At 37.7% G+C, this 27,534-nt stretch overlaps 5 protein-coding genes across 8 annotated transcripts; 4 read left to right on the top strand and 1 right to left on the bottom strand.

The window, feature by feature from the left end:
* The first annotated feature begins 1,771 nt into the window (after positions 1-1,771).
* LOC104736107 (dicer-like protein 4) lies at positions 1,772-12,049 on the top strand. 4 transcript variants are annotated; one of them, XM_010456035.3, is made up of 25 exons: positions 1,772-2,308; positions 2,652-2,829; positions 2,948-3,058; positions 3,203-3,343; positions 3,438-3,510; positions 3,761-3,825; positions 4,206-4,349; positions 4,452-4,586; positions 5,111-5,240; positions 5,472-5,568; positions 6,128-6,320; positions 6,431-6,591; positions 6,683-6,889; positions 7,004-7,275; positions 7,357-7,634; positions 7,702-8,138; positions 8,358-8,458; positions 8,543-8,748; positions 8,841-9,050; positions 9,307-9,771; positions 9,867-10,139; positions 10,593-10,919; positions 11,059-11,320; positions 11,414-11,528; positions 11,663-12,049. In XM_010456035.3, the coding sequence occupies exons 1-25, from the start codon at positions 1,848-1,850 to the stop codon at positions 11,811-11,813; spliced, it is 5,193 nt and encodes a 1,730-aa protein (XP_010454337.2). In that variant the 5' UTR covers positions 1,772-1,847; the 3' UTR covers positions 11,814-12,049. The 4 variants fall into 4 exon arrangements, 3 of the variants coding, with proteins under 3 accessions (XP_010454337.2, XP_019090642.2, XP_087338389.1); XM_019235097.2 differs by having other exon boundaries at positions 1,814-2,308; positions 7,363-7,634; XR_015578517.1 differs by having other exon boundaries at positions 1,833-2,308; positions 7,357-7,465.
* A 249-nt stretch (positions 12,050-12,298) lies between these two features.
* LOC104738063 (uncharacterized) lies at positions 12,299-13,852 on the bottom strand. Its single transcript, XM_087482262.1, has 4 exons — positions 13,571-13,852; positions 13,361-13,482; positions 13,062-13,262; positions 12,299-12,974 (listed from the first exon to the last, which is right to left on the bottom strand). Exons 1-4 carry the CDS (start codon positions 13,850-13,852, stop codon positions 12,335-12,337), a joined length of 1,245 nt encoding a protein of 414 aa, XP_087338388.1. The 3' UTR covers positions 12,299-12,334.
* Positions 13,853-14,841: 989 nt separating this feature from the next.
* On the top strand, positions 14,842-18,562 carry LOC104736106 (translocase of chloroplast 90, chloroplastic). Its single transcript, XM_010456034.3, has 3 exons — positions 14,842-15,237; positions 15,689-15,812; positions 16,158-18,562. Exons 2-3 carry the CDS (start codon positions 15,695-15,697, stop codon positions 18,404-18,406), a joined length of 2,367 nt encoding a protein of 788 aa, XP_010454336.2. The 5' UTR covers positions 14,842-15,237; positions 15,689-15,694; the 3' UTR covers positions 18,407-18,562.
* Positions 18,563-18,976: 414 nt separating this feature from the next.
* LOC104738062 (small ribosomal subunit protein eS8z-like) lies at positions 18,977-20,639 on the top strand. Its single transcript, XM_010458300.2, has 5 exons — positions 18,977-19,084; positions 19,221-19,293; positions 19,641-19,977; positions 20,110-20,291; positions 20,383-20,639. Exons 1-5 carry the CDS (start codon positions 19,081-19,083, stop codon positions 20,456-20,458), a joined length of 672 nt encoding a protein of 223 aa, XP_010456602.2. The 5' UTR covers positions 18,977-19,080; the 3' UTR covers positions 20,459-20,639.
* Positions 20,640-21,083: 444 nt separating this feature from the next.
* Positions 21,084-26,917, top strand: LOC104736104 (sucrose-phosphate synthase 1). Its single transcript, XM_010456033.2, has 13 exons — positions 21,084-21,709; positions 21,821-21,910; positions 22,333-22,574; positions 22,834-22,897; positions 22,983-23,681; positions 23,857-23,970; positions 24,105-24,236; positions 24,338-24,514; positions 24,853-24,906; positions 24,996-25,058; positions 25,154-26,068; positions 26,170-26,297; positions 26,393-26,917. The coding sequence occupies exons 1-13, from the start codon at positions 21,527-21,529 to the stop codon at positions 26,661-26,663; spliced, it is 3,132 nt and encodes a 1,043-aa protein (XP_010454335.1). The 5' UTR covers positions 21,084-21,526; the 3' UTR covers positions 26,664-26,917.
* Positions 26,918-27,534: the final 617 nt, after the last annotated feature.

The following is a 27,534-nucleotide window of genomic DNA, read 5'->3' as shown; positions in this document are numbered from 1 at the left end:
ATCACCATAACTATTGAATTTAACCCATGAATTATTTGAAATGAAAGACATTTTGAAATATTTAGCCTATCTTACACATTTTGCCTATGTATATGCAATTTTAAACTTTATTTTTTTGGATTTAAAATGTGCATATAGTCAATTATAAAATTTGGAGGGTTATTGTTTTTCTTCTACTAGTGTTAGTTATATGAATACATTTTCAAAATTTGGCGCGTTATTTATTTTAAAATTAGGTAAATATCTCTTATAAAAGTGGTTTTTTTTACAATATCACCACAACAAACAGTAAAAATAGACAACATCAAATCTGGATAACACAATATTTAGACAAAAAAAAATCAAAAATGAAAATTGGATAAACAAAAGATACTCCTCAGGTTTTATAAAATAACTAAATTTTAACCCGTGGTACACAGCCAGACAAATTTTTAACTAAAAATTTTAAATTTTAAGTTTCTTATATTTATCAATTTTGTGTGTTTTGTTTATTGTTTAAAATTGTATAACTGTATTTTGATTGTTAATTTTAAAATTGTATAACTATATTTTGATTGTTTAAGATTATCTAATATTGAAAATAATGAAATGATGATGGCATAACATCTTTCGTTTAATTCATTGTATTTCAGACTAAAATATTTTGTGTAGACAACTTGTAAAAAAAATCATATTAATGTAAACTCAAACCTGCCATATCACACCGTAAGCATTTAAATTTTCTTTTATGAAGTTTATTAATATTTAGAATATTAAATTTTCAATATTGTTTCCAAAATCTTAAACAAATCAAAGATTTGAGCATCAAACGTTTTTTCTATAAAAGATTATCTAATAATGAAATAATATTCAGTAATTCCTTTTGAAAACTAAATAATCGGATTAATTTTGAGAAAATATTTTTAGGCTTGTTGAAGAAGCCTTATAGTGTAGAGTAATCGACATAATCCTTATAGAGTATAATCGACAAAAATTTCTTTCTTACTTTAGATTATTTTTAAAGATGTGTTTTTCTTTTTAAAATAGAAAAATAACTTTATTTTGTAAATTTTTGTTAACCCACGTATAAAAACTTAATAGATGTAAAAATATGTTTATAATAAAACTTCAGTAATAAGGATCAATTTCTTTTATTTTTTAAATAATAAAGTACAATGATTTAATTACACATCAATTTTAAAGGAAATACAAATGCTATTTTATTTTGCAACATTAATTCGGATTATTAATTTGAATTAAGAAGTATGATTAAAAGTTATAGCAAAACCAATATTACTTTTGGATGTTAAATAACAATACATGAGAATATATGGCATTATGAAATACATAAAAACATATGACATCATGAAATCAAATATCGGAATTGATAAATATAAATAAAAATAATTAAAGAGTATTTAGCAAAAATGACAAAATATACATGAAGATTATTATCACTATTGTGATAGTGGTGATGTTGCTACTCGATTGCGAAATCATACTGCGTAGAAAAATCATATATATTTTACTTAGAAACGTGGATTCAAAATTTAACTCTGTTACATAATTCTATCACGCTTATAAACGTCTGTTAATCCGTAAGTATGAATCTACTAACACTTATATAAACGAATATTTTTTATGGCAAATTTAAATAGACCAAGTATTTTTCTTCCAATAAAAAAACACGAGATATTAAACGTCCAAATTAAAAATAAATGGCGATTTTTTAGGGTTTTTTCTCCTAACTCAAAGCTAAAAAAAAATAAACCCTTTAATATATTTTTGTTTTGTGATAAAATCAAAATGATCAAATCAGCCAGCTTAATAAGTAAGGGGAGAGAGAGAGCGACGTGAGATCGTGAATTATGCGTGAACCTGTTGACTTGAGCTTGACGACCACTCCCTCGAAGATTTTGGGGAAGCGAGACAGAAGAGAGAAAAATAAGCTTTTAGAAAAAAACAAAAACAAAAAAGCGAAAAAGCAGCGTGGAAATTGTAATTTCTTCGCTGAGGAGGAGGCAACAAAGCCAAAACAGCAAATACACCCAATTCCTCCTCTCACCACCACCACTCTTGCTGCTGCTGTCACTCCTCTTCATCCTTCTTCTTTGACCATGCCGTACTGTGAAATCGGCGACGATTTTGGCTCACAGTCACTCGACTGTGACGCCGATGCTTCTTCCGACATTCACCTCTCTTCTTCTTCTTCTTCCTCTTTCTCTTCGTTTTCTTCTTCTTCTTCTTCGTCTTTGTTCTCGGCGCCTGGTGCTTGTACGGATGACCTCTCGGCGAAGATGGAGAAAGACCCTAGGAAAATCGCCAGGAGGTTTGATTTTTTTCTTCTTCTTCGATTTTCTTCTCTTTTGCCAACACCTTTCGGAGTTTGCGTTTCTTTGTTTTCTCGCTTGCTTGCTTACACGATTCTGTACCGATGGTGTTCGTCCTGTGTTTTTTTTTTTTAATCGATTCTGTTTGTTGTAGCCGCAAGTTTGTAGCTGAGTTATAAGTTTATCGGATTGTTAATTATTTTGGATTTTGCCTTAATGTCTTGGTAATGGAGTTTTAGGGATTGATCGAATTCGTTGTTTATATGACAGACGAGTTTTTTTTTTTTTTTTTTTTTTTTTTTGTGTGTGGAGGGGCTTAATGATTTACTTTGCTGTATGAAGGTATCAGGTGGAGCTGTGTAAGAAAGCAGTGGATGAGAACATTATTGTTTACTTGGGAACAGGTTGTGGGAAGACTCACATTGCGGTGATGCTTATATATGAGCTCGGTCACTTGGTTCTTCGTCCTAACAAAAGTGTTTGTATTTTTCTTGCTCCCACCGTGGCTTTGGTCGAACAGGTGAGAGGTTATTTATTTTGATTATAAGTTGGTGTTTACTGGAGACTCATTATTGAGGATTGATTGATTTGTTTCTCTCTTCAAGTTCTAACTGTCTTGACTTTGTTGTTATTTACAGCAAGCCAAGGTCGTATCAGACTCTATCAACTTCAAAGTTGCAGTACATTGTGGAGGCAAGAGGACTGTGAAGAGCCATTCTGAATGGGAGAAAGAGATTTCAGAGAATGAGGTGATTTCCTGTTTTCTCGTTCTATTTTTTATCCTATAAGTCTCATTAAGTTGATCGTTATATCCATTTTACATTTTTTTTGTGGGTTGACATATGCGATCATCTTTCAATTGTTCTGTTATTGCGCCTGAATGTTTCCTGCAGGTTCTTGTTATGACTCCACAAATACTTCTGCATAACTTACAGCACTGTTTCATCAGGATGGAGTCTATCTCCCTTCTAATATTTGATGAGTGTCACCATGCTCAACAACTAAGCAACCATCCTTATGCGGAAATCATGAAGGTTTCTTCCTTCACATTCTTGGTATATGGTTTCTGAAACATTAATTTTTAACATAGAATCATCTTTTGGTTGCTCCACTTTGTTGCAAATGCAGGTTTTCTATAAATCAGAAAGTTTACAACAGCCTCGAATATTTGGAATGACTGCATCTCCAGTTGTTGGCAAAGGTAGGCTCCATTTCGACTCTAATGTTGACTCCGGATTACAAGCCCGTTACTTTGCAAAGATTTTATTATGAGAGGGTCTTAATCTTTCCCATAGAAATAATATAGTCGACAAAATTAGCTTTTGCATTGGATTCCTTTTGTTCTTTCTCTTTTGATTGAGAGGTTTGTCGTGCTCTTAATAATACCTGCTACTTATGATCATCTCGTTCTATACATGGTCCACCTTTTGACAGCTCTACCTATTTTTCAGGGTCTTTTCAATCTGAGAATTTATCGAAAAGCATAAATAGCCTTGAAAATTTACTCAATGCCAAGGTATGCTGTTGGCAGATGAACTTAAAGCACAATTATCTACTTTAGAAGTGGATATTCTAATTTGCATTTTTGGTATTGATTATTGAAGTATGCAAGATATCTTTCCTAGAAATGATTGATGCCCGCTTATTTATGTTGAGCCCTATCACACTGTGTTTAATTGGGTGATACCAAAGTAGAAATAATACTCTTCTAATGCTTGAACCTTTTTTGGTGTGGGTATTTTCGTCCTAAGCTTATGATACCAAACTAATCGTTTATTAGAAGTCTAAAGCAGAATTATCTTACTCATAGTTAAATTCATACTTATGTTCTTACATTCAGTTGGTCTTTTCAAAAATGTTCTAATATTTCCCTTTTTGTCTCCCGTGATCTAAAAGGTTTATTCAGTAGAAAGCAATGCCCAGCTGGATGGTTTTGTTTCATCTCCGTTAGTCAAAGTATATTATTATCGGTCAGCTATGACTGATGTATTTCAATCGACCATCAGATATGAAACCATGCTGGAGGACATCAAACAGCGGGTTGTCTAATGTGTCTCATAACTCTTTTGGTTAAAAAGAAAAGATCTGAACCCGCTGTTCCTGGATATATATATGAACTGATTTTTCTTCCTCTATGAACAGTGCTTGGCATCACTTAAGCTGCAGACTGATACCCATCAAACACAAAACCTCCTAAATATGAAAAGGCTTCTCAAAAGAACTCATGATAATCTCATATATACTCTGGTGAATCTTGGCATCTGGGGAGCAATACAGGTAGACATTTCTTACTGAAGCAATTTGTAGATTTGATATTAGATTTTCAGTTTTTTTTTTCTTTTTTTAGGCAAACTAGGTTTTTTGTTTTTGATTTCAGATGTATTGATTACTTGTCTTTCCTGGTTCTTCAATGTTTTAACAAGCAGCTGATGACATGTTTTAGTGTACAGTAATAATCATAATTGCCAACTATATTCAACTTTTGCATTAGTAGTGTACTAGATCGAAGGCAAAGACTACAACGATTGGCATAAAATTCACTAGGAGTACAATACGGAAAAATTGGGAAAGAAATAAGGGCACCGTGCAAATTGTTAGATGCTTACTAAATAGCTGTTTAAAAATTCCTAGAGAAAATATGTCAGCAAGGTTCCGTGCAAATTCTTTAATCTCTGACGACCATCTAATCTCGATAACCTCTCTTGCCAAATTGAACCTCTCTATGTTGTTTCTTGTTTGTGTCATACATGTCTTAATGCAATGTGTAGCGTGCTAATGTTTATTCTCTTCGTTTATTGGAGGCTGCTAAAATACAATTGAATAGTGACCATGATGTACAAGAAGAGCCTGTGGGAGAGAATCAGAAGTTAAAGATATGTGATACATATCTTTCTCTGGCTGCTGAGGTCCTCTCCTCTGGTGTTGCTAAAGGTAAGATGACATAGTACCATAGTGAGTGTTTTTTTCTCTGAACCTTAAATTTTCTTCCAATATGGCCATGGTAGAATTTGAAACGTTTTTCATTGCGTATATTTTTCCAGAGTTGCAACTTACTAAAATATTAACTATATTCTGCACTGTATTTGTTATTTCCATGTGAATACCCTATTACACAATCCATTGGTTGCCTCTTTATTGTTCTCATATTTACTGTGGTTGTAGATGAAAATGCATCTGAACTCCTCAGCTTAGCGGCGTTGAAGGAACCATTATTCTCTAGAAAGCTAGTTCAATTGATTGAAATCCTTTCGGTATTCAGGTTAGTACTTGAGAGAGGTGACAGAGTCTTAGAATGCTTTTGTACTGAATATTCCATAAAGCATTTGTGAAGTAAAGAAATGAATGAACTGTCCTTAGCTTTATAAAGTGGCCACGTACCCAAAACCCAAAAGCCAATACTGAATATGCGTTTTCTCATTGTTATCATTTGCTTGAAAGATGACAAATTACTTATGTAAGAAAGTCTAGTCCTACTTACCTGTCTTTATCCTTTATACTTTTTATTTTTATTTTTTGCTTCCGTAAAATACGACTGAGAACCTAGAGATGAAACTTTGTATAAAATTTTGTTCAAACGAGAGAGTATGGCCTTTTTCTGAGCAAACAACTTCCAGCTCATGGTTCCTAGTATCTACTTCCAGCACTTAATTCACCATGAAAAAGACATTGGATATTTCTATATGAACATGGTAGTTGATTTTGTCCACTGGGTCCTGTGAAATCTTGATTGCTTTTCACTATATCGTTCTTGATTTTTATGCTCATGAGTGCATTATGGAAGAGAAGTCAATTCTATTTAACTTCCTTTTTTTTTTCAGGCTAGAGCCACACATGAAGTGTATAATATTTGTCAATCGGATTGTAACTGCAAGAACGTTGTCATGCATACTAAATAACTTGGAACTGCTACGATCTTGGAAGTCTGATTTCCTTGTTGGACTTAGTTCTGGCCTAAAGAGCATGTCAAGGAGGAGTATGGAAACAATACTTAAACGATTCCAATCTAAAGAGGTGATACTTAATTTTGAACCTATAGTTAGTAACTTAGTATTGGGAGATATTTAGGATCAGTCGTCAAGCCACTTCCAACTAACTTCTAGAGGTTCCTTTTCCTGTTCCAGCTCAATTTACTGGTTGCCACTAAAGTTGGTGAAGAAGGCCTTGATATTCAGACATGTTGTCTTGTGATCCGTTATGATTTACCAGAGACTGTTACCAGCTTCATACAGTCCAGGGGCCGTGCTCGAATGCCTCAGTCCGAATATGCCTTTTTAGTGGACAGGTATGTAGGAATGAGAAAATAATAAGGCCATAAGTAAGAGTCCGCTTTTCCTCCCTACGCATTTGACAATGTTTTTCCTTTCCTAATTCAGCGGAAACGAGAAAGAGATGGATCTAATTGAACATTTTAGAGTAAATGAAGATAGAATGAATCTGGAAATTACTTCCAGAACGTCAGAGGAAACTTGTCCTAGACATGATGAGGAGTTATACAAAGTTCATGAGACAGGAGCTTGTATCAGTGGTGGAAGTAGCATCTCCCTTCTCTATAAATATTGTTCTAGGCTTCCACATGATGAGTAAGACTTCAAATTTTTCGTTGGTGCTTTTTTAAGAGATTCATCTTGCACAGTAAATGGGAGCTTGTTCCTGTCATAATTGAATCTCCATTTGCCGCATATTTATTCCCTCAGGTTTTTTCAGCCAAAGCCAGAGTTTCATTTCAAACCTGGTGACGAATTTGGTGGAACTATCTGTCGCATAATTTTACCTGCTAATGCTCCTATAAGTGAAGTTGTCAGTTCGGTACGACCTTCAACTGAAGCTGCCAAAAAGGATGCTTGTCTAAAGGCTGTGTACGAGTTGCACAACTTGGGTGTGCTTAACGATTTTCTATTGCCAGATTCAAAGGATGAAATTGAGGTTGAATTGTCAGATGATGAATTTGATTTTGATAACGTCGAAGGTGCATGAGTGGTTCAGTTATCAATAAGTTGTTTATACTATTCACTCGTTGTATAACGACATCTAATTTATTTCCTGCTAGGTGAAGGCTGTTCACGAGGTGAACTGTATGAGATGTTTGTTCCTGGCTTGTTTAAACAAAAGTGGGATCCTACAACAAGTTGTGTCAATCTTCATTCTTACTACATAAGGTTTGTGCCTCATCCCGCGGATAGGCTCTACAGAAAGTTTGGTTTTTTCATTAAGTCACCTCTTCCCGTTGAGGCTGAGACTATGGATTTCAATCTTCACCTTGCTCATCAAAGATCTGTAAGTGTGATGATTGTTCCATCAGGAGTCACCACATTCGACAACAATGAGGTATTGAGATTTTAATTAGATTACAATGAAAAGAATGAACTTATCTTATTTGATTATTTCTATGCAGATAAGGCTAGCAGAGATTTTTCAGGAGGTTGCCCTGAAGGTTCTTTTTGAGCGGCAGGAGCTCATTCCGGAATTTGTTCCCTTAGAACTGCAATACTCTCTTAGAACAAGCAAATCTACCTTCTACCTTCTTCTTCCAATCAGTCTGCATGGTGCAGAAAGTGTTATATCTGTAGATTGGGTGACTATCAGAAGCTGCTTGGCATCACCAATCTTTAAGATTCCATCTGTTTTAGTGGAAGATATAGTTCCTCCTACAGGCTCTCATCTAAAGCTCGCAAATGGCTGCTGGAATATTGATGATGTGAAGAACAGCTTGGTTTTTACTACCCACAATAAACAATTTTACTTTGTTGCTGATATCTGCCATGGAAGAAATGGTTTTAGTCCTGTTAAGAAATCAAGCACCAAAAGCCATATGGAGAGCACATATGATTTGTAAGCACTAAACTCTACTATCCAGATTGTTTGATTGCGATTTTTCTCAGGGACATGTATCCTGGTTTCTCTTTTTTTTTTTCTTGGTTTTAATGTTCCTTTTCCTTTTCTACAGAGCAGTATTACAACAATCCATAAAAAAATTGGTTGGGACTCTAGACTTAGGATTATATGATTTTCTGAGTTTAAGAACCTTCTCATTGTTATGCGCAAAATTAGGTATGGCGTGGAACTCAAGCATCCTGGACAGCCACTCTTGCAGGTGAAACCACTTTTTCATGTTCGGAACTTGCTTCACAACCGAATGCAGAAGAATTTGGGTACATTTTCTTAACTGTTTTTCGCATATCACCATTTTCTTGTGCCTGTACACACACATAACATTCTCATATTGCCCTGGACAGAACCACAAGAACTTGCGGAATACTTCATAGAGATTCCTCCCGAGCTTTCTCAGTTAAAGATAAAAGGATTTTCTAAAGACATCGGAAGCTCGTTATCCTTGCTACCGTCAATCATGCATCGTATGGAAAATTTACTTGTGGCTATCGAACTGAAACATGTGCTGTCTGCTTCGATCCCTGAGATAGCTGAAGTTTCTGGTCACAGAGTATAACCTCATTTCACTAGATAACCCATTTGCTTGGTTTTCCTGAAATTTGTTAATGTTTGATACTTCACTGACTAAGTGAATTGGTATAGGTACTCGAAGCTCTCACAACAGAGAAATGTCATGAGCACTTTTCTCTTGAAAGGCTTGAGGTGCTTGGTGATGCATTCCTCAAGTTTGCTGTTAGCCGACACCTTTTTCTACTCCATGATAGGCTTGATGAAGGAGAGTTGACTCGAAGACGCTCTAACGTTGTTAACAATTCCAATTTGTGTAGGCTTGCAATCAAGAGAAATTTGCAGGTTCTCAGAATTCTTATAAATGCTTTGATTGCTGGTACATTTTAAATCTTGTTTGAGCTGTGATTGCTGCACACAACGCAAATACTTATCATGTTCATAAAGCGCCGTCAGAACCCTTGCCTCCATACATTTAACATATTCACAGTTACATATTTCAAAAGTAAATATTTTAGACAGAGGAAGAGTAAAACACTAAAACTTATTAATTTGATTATTGATTTTTTTTGGATATTACTAACCTTGTACGTTTTTCCAGGTCTACATCCGGGATCAAGCATTCGATCCTAATCAGTTCTTTGCATTTGGCCATCCATGCAGAGTAGCCTGTGACGAAGGAATGATAAAAGAGGTTCATTCCTTGAATAGGGGTCCTGGGCTTTCGGATTCAGATACTGATGAAATCAGATGTAGCAAAGGCCATCATTGGTTGTACAAGAAAACAATTGCTGATGTGGTTGAGGCTCTTGTGGGAGCTTTCTTAGTTGACAGTGGCTTCAAAGGTGCCGTGAAATTTCTTAGGTGGATTGGTGTAAATGTTGATTTTGAATCCGTGCAAGTACGAGATGCTTGTATTGCAAGCAGGCGCTACATGCCACTCACTACTCGCAATAATTTGGAGGCCCTTGAAAACCAGCTTGAATATACGTTCCTCCACAAAGGTCTACTTGTACAAGCCTTTATCCATCCATCTTACAACAGGCATGGAGGAGGCTGCTACCAGGTAATTTTTTGTTTCCCTCTTATTTTTCATTTTTCTCTAAGTCTCTATAATATTCCATCTATGGTAACCAAAAGTCTTTAATTGGGGGTCTGCAGAGATTGGAGTTTCTTGGGGATGCTGTTCTGGACTACTTGATGACATCCTATTTTTTCACAGTCTTCCCGACACTGAAACCTGGTCAACTGACAGATCTAAGATCGCTCTCAGTAAATAATAAGGCGCTGGCAAATGTTGCTGTCAATTTTTCGCTAAAGAGATTTCTATTTTGCGAGTCCATTTATCTCCATGAAGCAATAGATGATTACACCAATTTCCTGGCAGCATCACCATTGGCAAGTGGACAACCTGAAGGTCCAAGATGCCCAAAGGTGTGTTTCGATCTTCCTTTCACTTGCAGACGATATTTTGCTGCTTCTGTTTGGTACTTTAGTGTGTTTTTGCCTTGGTGGAACTATTTATTAATCCGTTATATTTTCAGAGCTTGCTTTGTGATTATGCTAAAAGAATTCCGTCATAGTATATAGAGATATGTGCATTTTACTTACTTACCTTCATGACCATATATGCCAATTTTTGAGCCAGGGAAGGAAACTATGATGAGATTTACCCCTAATGAAAGCTGACCTACATTTTGAAAATCTCAAACTATCTCCGTTAGCTTTCTTCCTTAATTTCTTTCTTTTTACCTACATGAGGTGTTGAATTGAAGAGACTATGCCCATCTCATTAGTTTAGTTTTGCTGTCAATTTATATCTAATTACATAAGACATACATGATATATTAGTGGAAGAACTAATATAGTTATTATATTTCCATGCAGGTTCTTGGTGACTTGGTAGAATCCTGTTTGGGGGCTCTCTTCATTGATTGTGGGTTCAACTTGAATCATGTCTGGACTATGATGCTATCATGTCTAGATCCAGTCAAAAACTTGTCTAACCTGCAGATTAGTCCTGTAAAGGAACTGATTGAAATTTGCCAGTCTTACAAGTGGGATCGGGAAATATCAGCGACGAAGAAGGATGGTGCTTTTTCTGTTGAATTAAAAGTGACCAAGAAAGGTAGTTGCCTTACAGCTTCTGCAACTGGTCGGAGCAAAAGAGAGAGCACAAAAAAGGCTGCACAGCTGATGATTACATATCTGAAGGTAATTTTTCTCATAGTCAAAATAAACTGTAGTGCAACGAATTTCTTCGATTAATGTGATGTACAGATATCTTGAGCTACCTAGTGTTCATTTATGTAACTCGTAATTTGAAGAACTTCATTGTGTAATTCATCTGCAGGCACGTGAGCACATAACAGCAGCAAATCCATTGGAAGATGTTGTGAAGAATAGCATCAGAAATGAAGCTAAATTAATTGGCTACAATGAAGAGCCTATAGATGTTATGGAACTTGATGAGCTGGACGTTGAAAACCTTAATCTCCAAGAAAATTTTGGCGAGAATAGTAAAATAAGCAGCTCATACCTCATCAGGCGAGGTCTCCCCCAGGCACCATCTAAAACAGAAGACAGGCTTCCTCAAAAGACCATCAAGGAAGCAGGTATGCCGATGGATTCTTGTGTATTTATTGGGAGACTGTAAATTTGGTGCAGTATATATCCTGAATTACCGATTCTATTACTAAACTCGACAGGTGGATCAAGCAGCAAAACCGCAAAATCCCTCTTGCATGAAACATGTGTTGCTAACTGTTGGAAGCCACCAAACTTTGAATGTTGTGAGGAGGAAGGACCAGGCCACCTGAAATCGTGAGTATATCCATCAACTACGGCTAAATCTCTAAACTTGAGCGAGCTAGTAATTTGGTAAAAAAAATGTCAGTTATTGGATTTTATGTCATTAATTTTGTGTGTGTGTGTGTGTGTGTATGTGTGTGTAACAGATTCACATATAAGGTAATCGTGGAAGTTGAAGATGCCCCCAACATGACATTGGAGTGTTATGGTGATGCTAGACCAACAAAGAAAGGTGCAGCAGAGCATGCTGCCCAAGCTGCTATGTGGTGCCTCAAGCATTCTGGATTCCTTAGCTGATGATCTCGAGTGGCTATACTTTGATTAGAAAGAGAGGTTATTGTCGGCATATCATCATAGAATTGTCTTAGAACTAATTATTACCATATATGATAGACACATGCAATTTTCTCGAAAGAGAGAAAAGATGTCTGAAAGAGGTCACAGGTTCTTAACCAAGACTAACCTAAAGTATATGTTTCTATGATGCTTGACCCCATAATATGATAGGTGCCAAAAAAAATTGGTTACTCTTATCTTTCATGCATCAAATAGGATCCTATGTGATCGAAATGGTTAGTGGTCTTACATAGTTAAAAAGAACAAGCAATTGGGACTATAAAAAGCAAATGAGAAAGTTGCGATGGTGTGAAAACTTAATTTGAGAATGGGTTTCAGAAGGAGAGAAAGGGAAGACAATCAACAAAGAAATAGCGAAATTTTTAGGCAATATGTTAGCATGAGTAAGAGTAACAATTGTGAAGAAGAATAAAAGAGAGAATGAATGAGCAACTTCTCCTGGACCAGACGAGAAACTTTAATCACAAGAAAGAGAATCTTTTGAGTGTGAAATAGACGTAGAATAAGAAAACTACAACTAAAATATGGAGCAAGCTCTCATGTTTAACCAATATATGAGACTCACTAAGAGCATCAAAACCCATATTTCTGTCATCAACCCCTCTCCCTCTCACCGCCTTCGTCTCTGCCTCCTGTACTTCCAGTTTCGTCTTCTCCATCTCCATGATAGCCACTGTTGCTTTTTCTTCAGCCAGTTGAAGCCTTAGCTCTGCTTTCTTTTTCCACATCTCAAGCTCTGCTGCTCTCTCTTTTTCCACAAGAGCTTCTTTGCAGGCGGCGTGGTACATGTTCATTGTTTCCTTGAGCTCTTTCTTCAGCCTTCTCATTTCAGCCTCGGCGTCATTGACTGGCGATAGTGGGGACATTAATGTACCATAATTTTCATTAGAAGGACTATCAATCGAAAACTTGGATTTCTCATCATACAGAGCAGATAAAGATAATCTAGGAATCTCCAACATGTGTGGAGTTGCAAGTTTCTCATAGAAAGAGAGAACAGAACTGTCTGTACTGATCCTCCTACTACTGTTCACACTAGAATCTCGGTCAAGGGATGATGAAAAATCTTCAAAGAAAACGTCATCTTCTCTTGACAATGACCTGTGAGAAAGCCAAATCAATTCAAGAATTGTAATCTCGGGGGATATATAAACAAACATATGATGTGACGGGTTTAGGATACATTACATCTCAGAAGGAGCCTCATCGGTGTTGCTGCGCGGTGACAATACCGGTGCAGTCCCTGAAGAAGGAGATGGCAAGGCCTGAGGTAAAGGCCGAGTGGCTGACCGTACATTAGATAGTCGTCCCTTTGATATGACATATACAGTGCAGAAGTCTGGAGCCCATCTCATCACATTACTTGGAATGTCATCAGCCTTGAACAGCCTTCAAAATCAAAACCATTTTAGAGGATTTCAGTACAAGATTTTTGGGACATGATTACATAGAGAAAGAGAGAGGCAGTAATATACTAGTTTTATGACCTGGTAATGCTATTCTTCAATGAGGCACCTAGCAAGAATGTGGAAATACAATTCTGGCTAATATATTCGATCAACGCTTTCGCAACATCCTGATCTTCCAGCAAAACTACGTCGCTTTGTATCTAAATATAGACATTATTAATCAGAGAGGCACCAACCAAGATACATAGGGAAGAAAAAGAAAGAAAACCTAGCTCCATATATACTTACATTTCTTCGCATACAAAGACAGCGCAATGCAAGAAACCTCGAACTTCGTTTACCATTGTGTTGTCTTTGATCAGATAACTCATCATCTGTGTGAGATCCATTTGCATTCAGAGAAGATCTTTGGATGACATGAACGAGTTTTACTGTCCCGTCTCGGGGTATATAATGGTCCACAGCCCATTTAAGAGCTTGGCAGCTTGTTTTATCGTTGTCAATTGCAATAGCTATAGTCCCTTCCCTTGCTTCATTTCTCTCCATATTTTCTCTCATATTCGAGATCATTGCCACTCAAGAAACTGTTATATTGACAAATTATATTGCATTAATTAAAAAAGGTGCCACATTTGACACCTAAACTTTTATCAATGAACATGTCAATCAACAGGAACTCAAGAGGAAGATTCTGAGTTGAGCCAATATGAGATTTACAAAAGATTTAAAAAGAGAGAAATAAATTAATAAATAATAAAAAAGCCATTCATACCACTTTGGGACGAGAAACGGAACCTAGCTAAAAATAGTACTGTTGTCAAAACAAGAGTTAAACGCAGGGACAAAAACTAACTCCAGGCAACCAACAACAACAACAAAAAGAAACTGTTGTTAAAACATAAAAACCACCAGCAGTATGTTTTCCAAACAACATGCATGTATACTAGAACGAAAAAACAAAGTCAACTTTCCCCAGCCCGTGTTGAAAACACTTCTTGTTAGGAACTGATGATGATATAAAGATATCAAATCATATACTATATATATGCGAATTTTGTTTGGGAGGTGAATTATCTCAACCAATTGTGAAAGAGATTTCTTTTTGCACTTTCAAGAACTGAGACGTGATCAACCATTCCAGAATGGATCAGTTAGGACAATAGAAACAAGTTTCATCTGTCAATGTATGCATTCTCCACGAGAATTTCACCTTAAAAATCAAACTAATAAAACCAAAACTCAACAACACAGATCGAATCTTAATTATTCCTTCTTTCTTGATCGAGAAGATTCTGGATATTTTTCAAGGCAGCCATAAGCAAACTCAAATCTGGTCATAAGTTTCAAAAGAAAATATCCTTTTTTTTTTTGTATCGTTTATCACTATGTCAAGCACCTTTATCTCTATTCTCCAGAACTCTAAACGGAGGAGTAAAGAGCTGGCCAAGTATTCTCATGTAAACACAGAACAAACCCACTTCAGCAGCAATGCACCAAGTCCTATCCTAGAAGCTCAAGACTTACATACATCATGTCTTCAAGAGTTCAAGGATAAAGCCGACACCTTTTGTTTTGGCATTAAATCTCTAGGATTGAGAATTCAAGAAAAGGTTGTTACGAAGAAAAAAAGAATAAAAAAACTCATTCTCATTTCTCTTTTAATCCAATCGATTACATCGGACCTCTTAGGCAGTAAGAGGTTTTTGGTTAACAGACACTAAACCGAGATTAAATTCTTCGGTTTGGTTTGGTTGGTTTAGTTAAAAGTTCCAAAATTAAATTCGGTTTGAGGTCAGCGACTGGTCTGGGTGGGTGCGCACATTAGCCCGCACGAAAAAACAACATCTCTCGGCATCTTCTTCTTCTTCGTTATCTTCAACCTACCCTTTGTCTTACCTCGACCCTCTCTCTCTCCTTCCCCTCCTCGTCTTCTCCATACCAACACAACACAAAAGGTCTCCTTCGATTTCTCTATTTCTCATTCAATTGAACTTTTTTTTCTGGGATTTTTTTTGTTTGTTTACAAAATTTTATGTGTTTTCTTTAGTCGGTGTAATTGTGCGGTGGAGAGGTTCTCACTTTCTTCTTCTTGTTCTTATCCGTTGGGATTTCTCTGATTCTACTTTTTTTTTGATTGAGCCAAGTTTGCTTCTTTGAAGCTCGTTCAATTTCTTTAGTAATGAAATGTGTTTTGCTTAGCTCTCTCTTTTGGGGTCAAAATTACTCAAATATCTCTACTGATTTCGAATCTTAGGTTTATTGGATTCCGTTGTCAGCTCATTCATAGAAATGCACTGAAGGCAGATGGCGTTATATTTTTTCCCTATGCAACTTTAAGATTTTTGGAGCTGTGTGTTAACCCTTTGTAGTTCTTTTTTTTTTTTTTGGTGTGTCTGCTTGGAATAGGTAGTAATGAAAGGCTTCAAAGACTGGGTTTTTGCTCTATCCAACTCAATGGCATCATCTAGACCACTTTTGGGAAGTGACCCTTTTTTCCGTGACCCTCATCATGAACTGGAGGATAACCATTGTATGATCTCTCTCTCTCTTCTTTTCCACATTATCTTTTTGCAATGAGAACAAGATTATGAGATGGGTGTTGTTGATATATTACCTCTTAAACTGATCTGCTTAACCTCTTCTTGTGCTTTATGACCATATCCTCGTTATGCCAGTCACTGTTTGTTTCTCCTAATATCAATAAGGCACTTCCTGTGGTTTACTTCTAATATCACTGCTTTTGTAAATTGAATTGGGCTTTGCTTTCTGATACTTGATCCAATTGCTGAAACTATTTAGGTTGATTATTTGATCCTTCTCTTCTTGCTGGTTTATTACGTTTTCTTTGACTGATAGCTTTCACTTTTATTTTTAGCTCACGCACCTGCTGCACCAGAACCAGTGACGCGATCGGAAACACAATGTTCAACCAGTGGTGATGTAGAACTTCAGCCTCCTCTCTCTCAGCAACAAATTCCACTTGAAAGCTTGTACCAGTCAAGTACTGATCTCAACGGAAAGAAACATAATCCACTAGCTAAGATTGGCGACCTCCAAGTGCAGTTCTTACGCCTTGTTCAAAGGTTTAGGCAGTCACAGAATAATATTCTAGTCTCCAAGGTTTTATATCGGGTACACCTTGCGATGCTGATACGAGCCGAGGAATCAGAACTCAAAACAGTAAAACTCAAGCAAGATAAGGCAAAAGCTCTAGCGAGGGAGCAAGAATCGTCTGGCATACCGGAATTGAATTTTTCACTTCGAATTTTAGTCCTCGGGAAAACAGGTGTTGGCAAGAGTGCAACCATAAACTCTATTTTGGGTCAGTCCAAAAGTGAAACCGATGCTTTCAGACCCGCCACAAATCGCATAGAAGAGGTTATGGGAACTGTTAATGGAGTTAAAGTAACCTTTATTGATACCCCTGGTTTTCACCCACTGTCATCTTCTAGCACAAGAAAAAACCGAAAGATTCTGCTCTCTGTCAAGAGATACGTTAAGAAGCGTCCACCTGATGTAGTTCTTTACTTGGACCGCCTTGATATGATTGACATGCGATACAGTGATTACTCCCTCCTGCAGCTTATAACTGAAATCTTGGGTGCAGCTATATGGTTAAACACGATACTTGTAATGACACATTGTTCAACTGCTACAGAAGGACGTAATGGCCAATCTTTGAACTACGAGTCATATGTGGGCCAGCGCATGGATGTGGTTCAGCATTATATACATCAGGCTGTATCTGATACAAAACTAGAAAACCCTGTGCTGTTAGTTGAGAATCATTCGAGCTGTAAAAAGAATCTTGCGGGTGAGTCTGTTCTTCCAAATGGAATGGTATGGAAGCCTCAGTTTATGTTTTTGTGCGTTTGTACCAAAGTTCTTGGCGATGTCCAATCTCTACTAAGGTTTCATGACAGCAGTGGCCTGGGACAGCCAAGTAGTACCCGAACAGCTTCCCTTCCTCATCTTCTTTCAGTGTTTCTGCGCCGTCGCTTACAATCAGGTGAAGATGAAGCAGAGAAAGAGATAGACAAGCTTCTGAATTCAGAACTAGAGGAGGAAGATGAGTATGACCAGTTGCCTACAATCCGTATTCTTGGGAAATCCCGGTTTGAAAAGCTGTCAAAGTCTCAGAAGAAAGAGTATCTTGACGAGCTTGATTACAGGGAAACCCTTTATCTGAAGAAGCAATTGAAGGAAGACTTCCGTAGACGACGGGATGAAAAGCTAAATGAAGAGGAAAATCTCAATGACTCTGAACAGAGCGACCAAGCAGCTGTTCCACTGCCTGACATGGCAGGTCCAGACAGTTTTGATTCGGATTTTCCGGCTCACAGATATCGATGCGTTGTGGCAGGTGACCAGTGGCTCGTGAGACCTGTCTATGATCCACAAGGTTGGGATCGCGATGTGGGATTTGATGGTATAAATATTGAGACAGCTGCAAAAATAAAAAGGAATACGTTTGCATCAGCTACAGGACAGGTGAGCAGAGACAAGCATCATTTCACTATCCAATCGGAGACTAATGCAGCTTATACTAGAAACTCTAAAGAACAGACGTTCTCTGTAGCTCTTGACCTTCAGTCATCAGGAGAAGATCTGGTGTACTCGTTTCAGGGCGGCACAAAGCTTCAAACATTCAAGTACAACACAACTGACCTTGGAGTCGGTTTGACATCTTTTGGTGGGAAATACTATGTGGGCGGAAAGCTTGAGGATACCTTATTGGTTGGGAAGAGGGTGAAGTTAACTGTGAATGCAGGTCAAATGAGGGGTTCAGGGCAAACAGCACACGGGGGAAGCTTTGAAGCTTGTATCAGAGGGAGAGATTACCCGGTCAGAAATGAGCAAATCGGTTTGACAGTGACCGCTCTGTCTTTCAACCGAGAGCTGGTCTTGAACTGGGGTTTACAGACTCAGCTTAGACCAGCCCGGGGCACGAACGTAGACGTCAATATAAACATGAACAATAGGAAGATGGGGAAGATAAACGTGAAACTCAATAGCTCTGAGCACTGGGAGATCGCTTTGATATCAGCTTTAACGATGTTCAAGGCTTTAGTACGGCGGAGGAAGAGTGAAACGAGAAAGGAAAATGAAGAAGAAGAGTTATGAGTTTTCTTCGTTTCCTGATTTCTCTCAAAAATTAGGTAGACAATATATATATTTGGACATTGATAAATAGATAACTGTTGTAAAAGATGTTTGGAAGACACCGAACATGCACATCTCCTTCAAATGTCAAATGTTATACTCTTGTCTTGTTGATGATAACTGGTGTGCAAGAGTCTCGTTAGTCTAATGTGATGTTTATGTGGTTGTTAGAACATATTTTGGCTCTCTAGTATGACGCAAGATGATAGTCATTTGTTTATCACAAGAAGTAGAGGGTAAAGATGAAAAAAAAAATCAAAAATTTAGCAGTCAAAATAGCATTATTACTAAATATTAATCTTTATTTAATATTGATTAAGTATATATTAAATTTACATTTTTATCATTTATGAAGTCTATGTTTTGTAACCTTTGTTCGCCGTTATGTAGTGCTTGATTTTTTCACTTTGTCCAGAAACAAAAAAATTTACTTCAGTAAAAAAAAAGTTATACGAGACAAAAAAAAAACTAATAATCGGGTATTCAAACTATGACGGGCCCAAGTAATTAGATGGGCCTAATAATAATAAGCCTCAAGGGACACTAGGGTTTATACACACTATATATTTAAGAGCACGCCTCACTACTCAACACCGCGCAGCTAAACTTTGTTGGAGAAACCCTAATAGGCGACAATGGGTACGAACGATCTCTCCTCTCTCTCTCTCTCTCTCTCTCTCTATCGATTCCGATTTCTCCACTCCTTGGATCTCGTTTCTGTGTATTGTATGCTATTGATGTTAGAATCTGATGTATGTAACCTGATTTATCTTAGGTATTTCTCGTGACTCAATCCACAAGAGGCGTGCCACTGGAGGTAAGCAGAAGCAATGGAGGAAGAAGCGAAAGTGAGTCGTTTTACATTTTCTCGTTTTTCAGATCTCTCTCTCGATTCATTATTCTGCTACGCTCGTCTTATGTTAGAGTTTGTGAATCTCCATTTCTTAAACGGTTAAGAGTTAGTCCGATGTTGTGATCTGTTAAATCCGAGTGTTGTTTGACTTTAGTATATTCGGAAACTGTACTTGAATTATTTAGCGGGATCATATATAGTATGTGGTTCTTCATTAGCTGGTTCTGTTTAACCTGGTCTGTTTTGGTTCTCACATTTCTGGTGTCATGATAAGTGACTTGGGATATTTATTGGTGTTATGCAACTGGTTTGTAATGTTTTTATGTTTTGGGGTGTGTGAAGGTACGAGATGGGAAGGCAGCCAGCCAACACCAAGCTCTCAAGCAACAAGACGGTCAGAAGAATCCGTGTTCGTGGTGGAAATGTCAAGTGGCGTGCGTTGAGACTCGATACTGGTAACTACGCTTGGGGAAGTGAAGCTGTTACCCGCAAGACCAGGGTTCTTGACGTCGTCTACAATGCCTCCAACAATGAGCTTGTCCGTACTAAAACTCTTGTCAAGAGTGCTATCGTTCAGGTTGATGCTGCTCCATTCAAGCAATGGTATCTCCAGCACTACGGTGTTGAGGTTGGCCGCAAGAAGAAGACTGCTGCCACTACCACCAAGAAGGATGGAGAGGTTAGACCATTTTAACATTTTATTCATTTGCTTTTTGATGTTTGAGTCTGTTCAATTTTTCATTTTTATCATGTTTTTGTGGCAGTAATACGAAACTTATGATACTATCTATACATTGTTTGAAATTTATAGGAAGGTGATGAGGCAGCACCAGCTGTTCCTGAGGAGACCAAGAAGAGCAACCACGTTCAGAGGAAGATTGAAAGCCGTCAAGAGTCTCGCACCCTTGATTCGCACATTGAGGACCAATTTGCAAGTGGACGTTTGTTGGCTTGTATCTCATCAAGGCCTGGCCAATGTGGACGTGCTGATGGGTAATTCATCTCGTGCCTTAAAACTGGTTGTGTTTGCTCCTTTAATTAATGTTTTGCTGATGGTCTTTTTGTTGCTGTAAATAATGTACAGATACATCTTGGAAGGTAAAGAGTTGGAGTTCTACATGAAGAAGATCCAGAAGAAGAAGGGCAAGGGTGCTGCTTAGATTCTGTTCTATGCTTTTGTCTTACAACATGTTTTAAAGTTTTCAGTTTCAATTGTCTGAGAAACTATGTTTTTGGATTAGCTTGTCGTGGTATTTTCCTTAAACTCCCCATCAGTTATTATGGTACAATTACAATGGTTTTGTCTCGGATCTCTTTTTTATTTATATTGTTACTGATGAATCAGGTCTCTTTACAATTATAACTACAGCTCGTTTCTTTGAAACTGATTAGCTAGGAGAATCGTGAGTTCTTCAGAATAAACAATATTCCTAATAGATGTTTGTAACAAAATCTAGTAAATTAGCAGTTCTCATTTTATTTGAATTTTTTTCGATTGTCGCTGTTCGATGAGAGGCTATAAACACAACCAGGCAGGATGGATCTGAAGCAGTGAGTGGGTTGAATCAATATTAAGTCCAATATAAGCCCAGCGATCCAAGTCCGGTTCATGAGACTCTAACAGTGTGTGTATCCACACTCCCAAACCATAGTAAAAGAAATGAGAAGAGTTGGTAACGTAATTTAAATGAACTCAAAAAAGAAAAAAAGAAGAAGCAAATTTGGTAGCAAAAAAAATAAGTTTGGTGGAAACAGTACCTTATAACATATGTTGTTTGATTTTGTGGGTTGTGAAGATATTAATTAGTTTATCTGTTGTAAACTTGTTGTTAGAAGGCAAAAGAAATATCTCAGTAGTGGTCGTAATAAAAAATCGATAATAAAAGTAGGATCTTAAAAAAAAAAAAATCCACCGCAGAGAATATTCTAACTTTTTAAGAAATATATTTTTTCCATTTAAGAGAAAAAAAAAAAGAGAAGAAAATAGAAAAGAAAGGATATGAGCCGTTCGAAACGGATGCGTGTCTGATGTCCAGAGAGTGAGAGCTGTGGTGTTCGTCACTAACCCCACACTCCAGCTGAGTCTTCTTTTGTCTTCTATCGATACAAAAAAAAAGTACGAGAATTCAATCATCTCCAATCCCACAGTTTTCACATCCATCCACAAAAATACGATACGAGGAGGATCTCTCTCTGATCGTCCCCCCCCCCCCCCTCACACCAGAAAGATGGCCGGGAACGATTGGGTGAACAGTTACTTGGAGGCGATTCTCGACGTCGGTCAGGGTCTTGAAGATGCTCGCTCCTCGCTTCTTCTTAGGGAGAGAGGTCGATTCACTCCCAGCCGTTACTTTGTTGAAGAAGTCATTACTGGCTTCGATGAGACTGATCTTCATAGATCCTGGGTTAAGGTAATCATATAATTATCATTATCATTAAAAAAAAAAAGAAAAAACAGAGTATGTATGATCATTGAGATCGATGTGATGACTGATGAGAGGAGTGTGTGTTTTTTTGGTTAGGCTGTTGCTACGAGGAGTCCACAGGAGAGGAACACACGGTTAGAGAATATGTGTTGGAGGATCTGGAATCTTGCTCGTCAAAAGAAGCAGGTCCTGGCAAAGAACTCTTTTATTCAATTTGTCTTTTTTTTTTTTCTTTTTTTTACACTTTTTGCTCTTTTAACTTTTAAAAGCGAGTTTTGGTGAATTCATCAAGACGTATGCTTGACTTTGATCTTAATTGTTGACTATCATCAGTCAGGCTTTTTTTATTTATTTTGGTCTCTTCAAAGGTTGACTTTTTCAAAGTTTGCATTTTGCAATCGCTTTTTTTTTTAATAAAGGGGATAAAAAGTACATAACTTGAGAAGAACAATTGGATGAAAAAAAAAAGGGGGGAAAAAAATGTTACGGTAATGGCATAGAATTTAACTTTGAGTTGTAGCTTTCTTGTTCTGCTTATGTGGGAATTCATCTTTGCGACTTTGGATCTTAAAAAATATTGACAACTCATGTTTCTGTCGTCTGTGCAGCATGAGGAAAAGGAAGCACAGAGGCTGGCTAAGCGCCGGCTTGAGCGTGAGAGAGGTCGTAGGGAGGCAACAGCTGATATGTCTGAGGAGTTTTCAGAAGGAGAGAAAGGAGATGCCATCACTGATATTTCAACTCTTAGTGAAAGCACTAAACCAAGGTTACCCAGGATTAATTCTGCTGAGTCCATGGAGATATGGGCTAGCCAACAGAAGGGAAATAAGCTGTATCTTGTTTTGATCAGGTATCTGCTCAAATTCTAGTCTTCCAAGTTTTAAATCTTTTTACATGTGTCATGTGTGTGCTCTGCTTTTCCTATGTAGTTTTTAACCTCGTTAAGTCAAGTTATAGTTAGGTTCACCTTCTAGGACTTGTTTTAACATATCATCTGAGTAAATAATTTAGAAACTGATCTGTCAAATGAAAATGTGTAAGGATAGTGATGGAAAGTATCAAGAATGTTCTTACGTTATAGTTGTTTGACAAAATCAATATGCATGCAGTCTTCATGGTCTCATACGTGGTGAAAACATGGAGCTCGGTCGCGATTCTGATACCGGTGGCCAGGTAATGATACTTGATTTATGATATGGACAATTTATTATGGTACAAAGGTAAGTTTGTCCTTCTTACACCGCTTTTTATGTTGCAGGTTAAATATGTTGTAGAACTTGCACGCGCCTTGGGTTCAATGCCAGGAGTTTATAGGGTTGACTTGCTTACTCGACAAGTGTCTTCACCAGATGTTGACTATAGCTATGGCGAACCGACGGAGATGCTGACTCCTAGAGATTCTGAAGATTACTCGGACGAGACGGGGGAGAGTAGCGGTGCTTATATTGTGAGGATACCATTTGGTCCAAAGGACAAGTATATTCCAAAAGAGCTTCTATGGCCTCACATTGCTGAATTTGTTGATGGTGCTATGAACCACATCATGCAAATGTCAAATGTTCTCGGCGAGCAAGTTGGTGTTGGGAAGCCTATTTGGCCTTCTGCCATCCATGGACACTATGCTGATGCTGGTGACGCCGCTGCTTTGCTCTCCGGTGCACTAAATGTGCCTATGCTCCTTACTGGCCACTCACTTGGTCGAGACAAATTAGAGCAGCTTTTGAGACAAGGCCGCCTTTCAAAAGAAGAAATCAATTCTACTTACAAGATTATGCGTCGAATAGAGGGTGAGGAATTATCTCTTGATGTTTCTGAAATGGTAATAACTAGCACGCGCCAGGAAATCGATGAGCAATGGAGATTGTACGATGGTTTTGACCCCATATTGGAGCGTAAACTGCGAGCACGGATGAAGCGGAATGTTAGCTGCTATGGACGGTTCATGCCTCGCATGGTTGTAAGTAACTTAATCTCTCGCTTTCTTGATCCTTGACCATTGACATGGTTAACAGGGACTGAAATCTATGCTTTCCACATTGAGGTTTTATTGCTAACTAATTTGAGATGTTAGTTGGTGACAAACTAACTACCGGTAGATGTCATAAAAATGTTCTGTTTATTTACTTGTTCAGAAAATTCCACCTGGGATGGAGTTCAATCATATTGTCCCACATGGTGGTGATATTGAAGACACAGATGGGAATGAGGAACATCCAACTTCTCCAGATCCACCAATATGGGCTGAGGTTCTTGCATAAAAATTAACATCTATATAATAGTAGATTCTCCTGACTTTCATTATTTTCTCCTGACAAAATATATTTGCATTATCTTTCCGTTAAGCAGTTCACTCGACCTCCAAATTCTCTATGTGATGCAGATAATGCGTTTCTTTTCAAATTCCCGAAAGCCTATGATACTTGCCCTTGCGAGGCCCGATCCAAAAAAGAATATCACAACGTTAGTGAAGGCATTTGGGGAATGCCGTCCACTGAGAGAGCTTGCTAACCTGGTATGTAATTGTCATATATGTATAGGGACTTTTGTAAAGACATTTGTATGAAACCTTGGTTGTTCATTTTATGTTTCTGTTTTGATCACTATTTTGTGCAGGCGCTTATTATGGGTAACCGAGATGGGATTGATGAAATGTCGAGCACGAGTTCTTCGGTTCTCCTTTCTGTTCTAAAGCTAATTGACAAGTATGATCTCTATGGTCAAGTTGCGTACCCTAAACATCACAAACAGTCAGATGTTCCAGACATATATCGCCTTGCTGCAAAGTCGAAGGTACTCTTGGCAGACTTTGTCTCATAGTTCAGAAAATTTAGGATTTATAAACTTAGGTGACTTTCTTCGGCTTGTTAGTGATCAAAGCTTAAGGAAAGGTCCATCATATTATTATATATCATGCTATTGTTTCAAGATCATTCAATTTTTGTCGCCTTAAGTTTCTTGAGCTATTCACCATGAAATCAAAAGGCTCCGATCACAAATAAACATTTCATCTCCAGATAAACATATCTTGATGTAATTATATGTTTGTTTCGATGGTTAGATACTACTCAAGATACTGGTGTCGATTCTTCTCTTTAGTAGATTAATCATTGTTAATGGATTATATGCAGGGTGTTTTTATCAATCCAGCTATCATTGAACCTTTTGGACTTACTCTAATTGAGGTATTGTATTCTCTTGTTGACAAATTCGTGTTTCATGACTTCGTTCTTGTCATCTTGGTAAAATGTGTTCCGTTTTTTTTTCCTTATAGGCTGCGGCTCATGGTTTGCCTATGGTTGCTACACAAAATGGTGGTCCTGTAGATATACACCGGGTATGTTTTTTACGATGAAACATTGAAGTCCCAAAGACTATTACATACCTGCTCATTTGTTCTAAAATGTAACTTGGAGATTTTTTTTTTTCCAGGTCCTGGACAATGGCCTTCTCGTGGATCCTCATGATCAGCAGTCTATTTCTGCAGCTCTTCTTAAGCTTGTTGCTGATAAGCACCTATGGTCAAAGTGTCGCCAAAACGGTTTGAAGAACATTCACCAATTCTCTTGGCCAGAGCACTGCAAAACTTATCTATCTCGCATAACCAGCTTCAAACCAAGACATCCGCAATGGCAAAGTGATGATGGCGGTGATAATTCAGAACCCGAGTCACCTAGTGATTCCTTGAGAGATATACAAGATATATCCTTGAACTTAAAGTTTTCATTTGACGGAAGTGGGAATGATAATTACATGAACCAAGAAGGGAGCTCCATGGACAGGAAGAGCAAAATCGAAGCTGCTGTCCAAAACTGGTCTAAAGGCAAAGATAGCCGCAAAATGGGATCACTGGAGAGGTCAGAGGTTAACTCTGGAAAATTCCCGGCCGTGCGGAGAAGGAAGTTCATTGTTGTTATTGCTCTTGATTTTGATGGGGAACAAGACACGCTAGAGGCTACAAGAAGGATTCTTGATGCGGTTGAAAAGGAAAGAGCTGATGGATCAGTTGGATTCATACTGTCGACATCTCTAACGATCTCTGAGATACAATCTTTCTTGGTGTCAGGGGGCTTAAACCCTAATGATTTTGACGCTTTCATATGCAATAGCGGCAGCGATCTTCACTACACATCCCTCAACAACGAAGACGGTCCTTTTGTTGTTGACTTTTACTACCACTCCCATATTGAATATAGGTGGGGTGGTGAAGGGCTGAGGAAGACTTTGATCCGTTGGGCATCTTCTCTTAACGATAAAAAGGCTGAAAAGGACGAGCAGATAGTCACTCTTGCTGAACATCTTTCAACTGACTACTGCTACACATTTACTGTCAAAAAGCCAGCAGCGGTAAATTTAACCTGGCGCAACACTATTAAGACCGTCTTCACATATCTTTTTAGCTTTCCGTTAAAAGTCATATGTTTTTTTTTTTTTTTTTTAATTCCCAGGTACCTCCAGTAAGAGAGCTCCGGAAGCTGCTGAGAATCCAGGCTTTGCGTTGTCATGTTGTTTATAGTCAGAATGGCACCCGAATTAACGTGATACCAGTGCTGGCTTCTCGTATACAAGCTCTAAGGTAACTTATTAACTACAAAAGTTGTGGTACAATTCTAGTAACTATTGTTTCTGTTTCAGAGCATTTCCCTTAACGACGGTTTTATGGTGAAGCAGGTATTTGTTCGTTCGGTGGGGCATTGACATGGCGAAAATGGCGGTGCTTGTGGGGGAATCAGGCGACACTGATTACGAAGGGCTGCTCGGAGGGCTTCACAAGAGCGTTGTTCTAACGGGTGTGTCTTGCAGCGCAAGCAATGCCTTGCACGCTAACCGGAGCTATCCTCTCACCGATGTGATCTCCTTAGAGAGCAGCAACGTGGTTCACGCACCGGCAGATTCGGACGTTCGTGATGCCCTGAAGAAACTAGAGCTTATCAAGGAGTGAGAGCCTGAAATAAGAGGAACAGAATTCCAATCATCAATGGTTGGTACCGAATGCGAACAATCTTTTTCAATTGACCACATGGTTTGGTTTGTTTACTACTTCGTCGTACATAAGCTGCCGGAAATACCAAATTCTTCTTCTGGTTGTCTTTTTGACACCCACCGGATTTTACTAAATTTATGCAAAGTATTGTAATAAATAATAATAATAAAAAGAAAAGAGGATGCTCCCGGTATTTAATTAACAGAACAAAATTTAAAGTAAATAAAACCATCCCTTTTGATTATAATTAGGAGTCGCTAGGCGACAATTGTCTATAATTAGAGCCACACAGATGGGAAACACATGGCACTTACCCTGAATTAAAGATTGCAAAAGATGTTGAGAGCTAATGTCATTTTCTTCTCAACCATATTTAACAGAGACTCAAGTTATATATATGAGTTCTTATTTAGTATTTTATAATCTATTTATCCAAGAAATGTGAATAGAGAATGCGTATCTGATTGCGTTGTTCTTGGGGGTGTCCCAGGAATGACCTTTTTTAGAAAGTTAAAAAGCCGTTTAGTCGTTCCTTGTTAATGTTTTCCAAAAAAGGCTAAGCCAACACAGATTTTAAAAACACCATAATAGCTACAAACTATGGCCATTATCAACTTTAATTTTAGAAATACGTCATAACAAAAATTGTGGGATACTGAGATGTTGTTAATAGCTACACAAACAGCATACCAATAATGCAATATATATATATTAAGTACATGTTACAAACGATTTATGATTCCTTGTGGATATAATAATATTCGTCTTAAGTTTTAACATCACTTTAGTTAATTAACACGAAGTTCATTATTACTAGAGGCATTGAAAA

Source organism: Camelina sativa, chromosome 13 (assembly GCF_030686135.1).
Source record: "Camelina sativa cultivar CO46 ecotype springtype chromosome 13, ASM3068613v1".
Classification (NCBI taxonomy): domain Eukaryota; kingdom Viridiplantae; phylum Streptophyta; class Magnoliopsida; order Brassicales; family Brassicaceae; genus Camelina; species Camelina sativa.
This window is presented reverse-complemented; position numbering and strand designations above follow the sequence as displayed.

What these genes read in the sequence shown, in the direction of transcription:
- LOC104736107 (XM_010456035.3), top strand. Translation starts at nt 1,848, where the DNA reads ATGCGTGAACCTGTTGACTTGAGCTTGACGACCACTCCCTCGAAGATT. An exon ending in CTTATGCGGAAATCATGAAG is followed by an intron (nt 3,344 to 3,437) that starts GTTTCTTCCTTC and finishes TTGCAAATGCAG; the next exon opens with GTTTTCTATAAATCAGAAAG. An exon ending in GGACCAGGCCACCTGAAATC is followed by an intron (nt 11,529 to 11,662) that starts GTGAGTATATCC and finishes TGTGTGTAACAG; the next exon opens with ATTCACATATAAGGTAATCG.
- LOC104738062 (XM_010458300.2), top strand. An exon ending in CCACCAAGAAGGATGGAGAG is followed by an intron (nt 19,978 to 20,109) that starts GTTAGACCATTT and finishes TGAAATTTATAG; the next exon opens with GAAGGTGATGAGGCAGCACC. An exon ending in CAATGTGGACGTGCTGATGG is followed by an intron (nt 20,292 to 20,382) that starts GTAATTCATCTC and finishes AATAATGTACAG; the next exon opens with ATACATCTTGGAAGGTAAAG.
- LOC104738063 (XM_087482262.1), bottom strand. Translation starts at nt 13,852, where the DNA reads ATGATCTCGAATATGAGAGAAAATATGGAGAGAAATGAAGCAAGGGAA. An exon ending in GTCTTTGTATGCGAAGAAAT is followed by an intron (nt 13,483 to 13,570) that starts GTAAGTATATAT and finishes GTCTATATTTAG; the next exon opens with ATACAAAGCGACGTAGTTTT. An exon ending in GATGAGGCTCCTTCTGAGAT is followed by an intron (nt 12,975 to 13,061) that starts GTAATGTATCCT and finishes GCTTTCTCACAG; the next exon opens with GTCATTGTCAAGAGAAGATG.
- LOC104736104 (XM_010456033.2), top strand. Translation starts at nt 21,527, where the DNA reads ATGGCCGGGAACGATTGGGTGAACAGTTACTTGGAGGCGATTCTCGAC. An exon ending in TTGCTCGTCAAAAGAAGCAG is followed by an intron (nt 21,911 to 22,332) that starts GTCCTGGCAAAG and finishes TCGTCTGTGCAG; the next exon opens with CATGAGGAAAAGGAAGCACA. An exon ending in GTCCTGTAGATATACACCGG is followed by an intron (nt 25,059 to 25,153) that starts GTATGTTTTTTA and finishes TTTTTTTTCCAG; the next exon opens with GTCCTGGACAATGGCCTTCT.
- LOC104736106 (XM_010456034.3), top strand. Translation starts at nt 15,695, where the DNA reads ATGAAAGGCTTCAAAGACTGGGTTTTTGCTCTATCCAACTCAATGGCA. An exon ending in TGAACTGGAGGATAACCATT is followed by an intron (nt 15,813 to 16,157) that starts GTATGATCTCTC and finishes TTTTATTTTTAG; the next exon opens with CTCACGCACCTGCTGCACCA.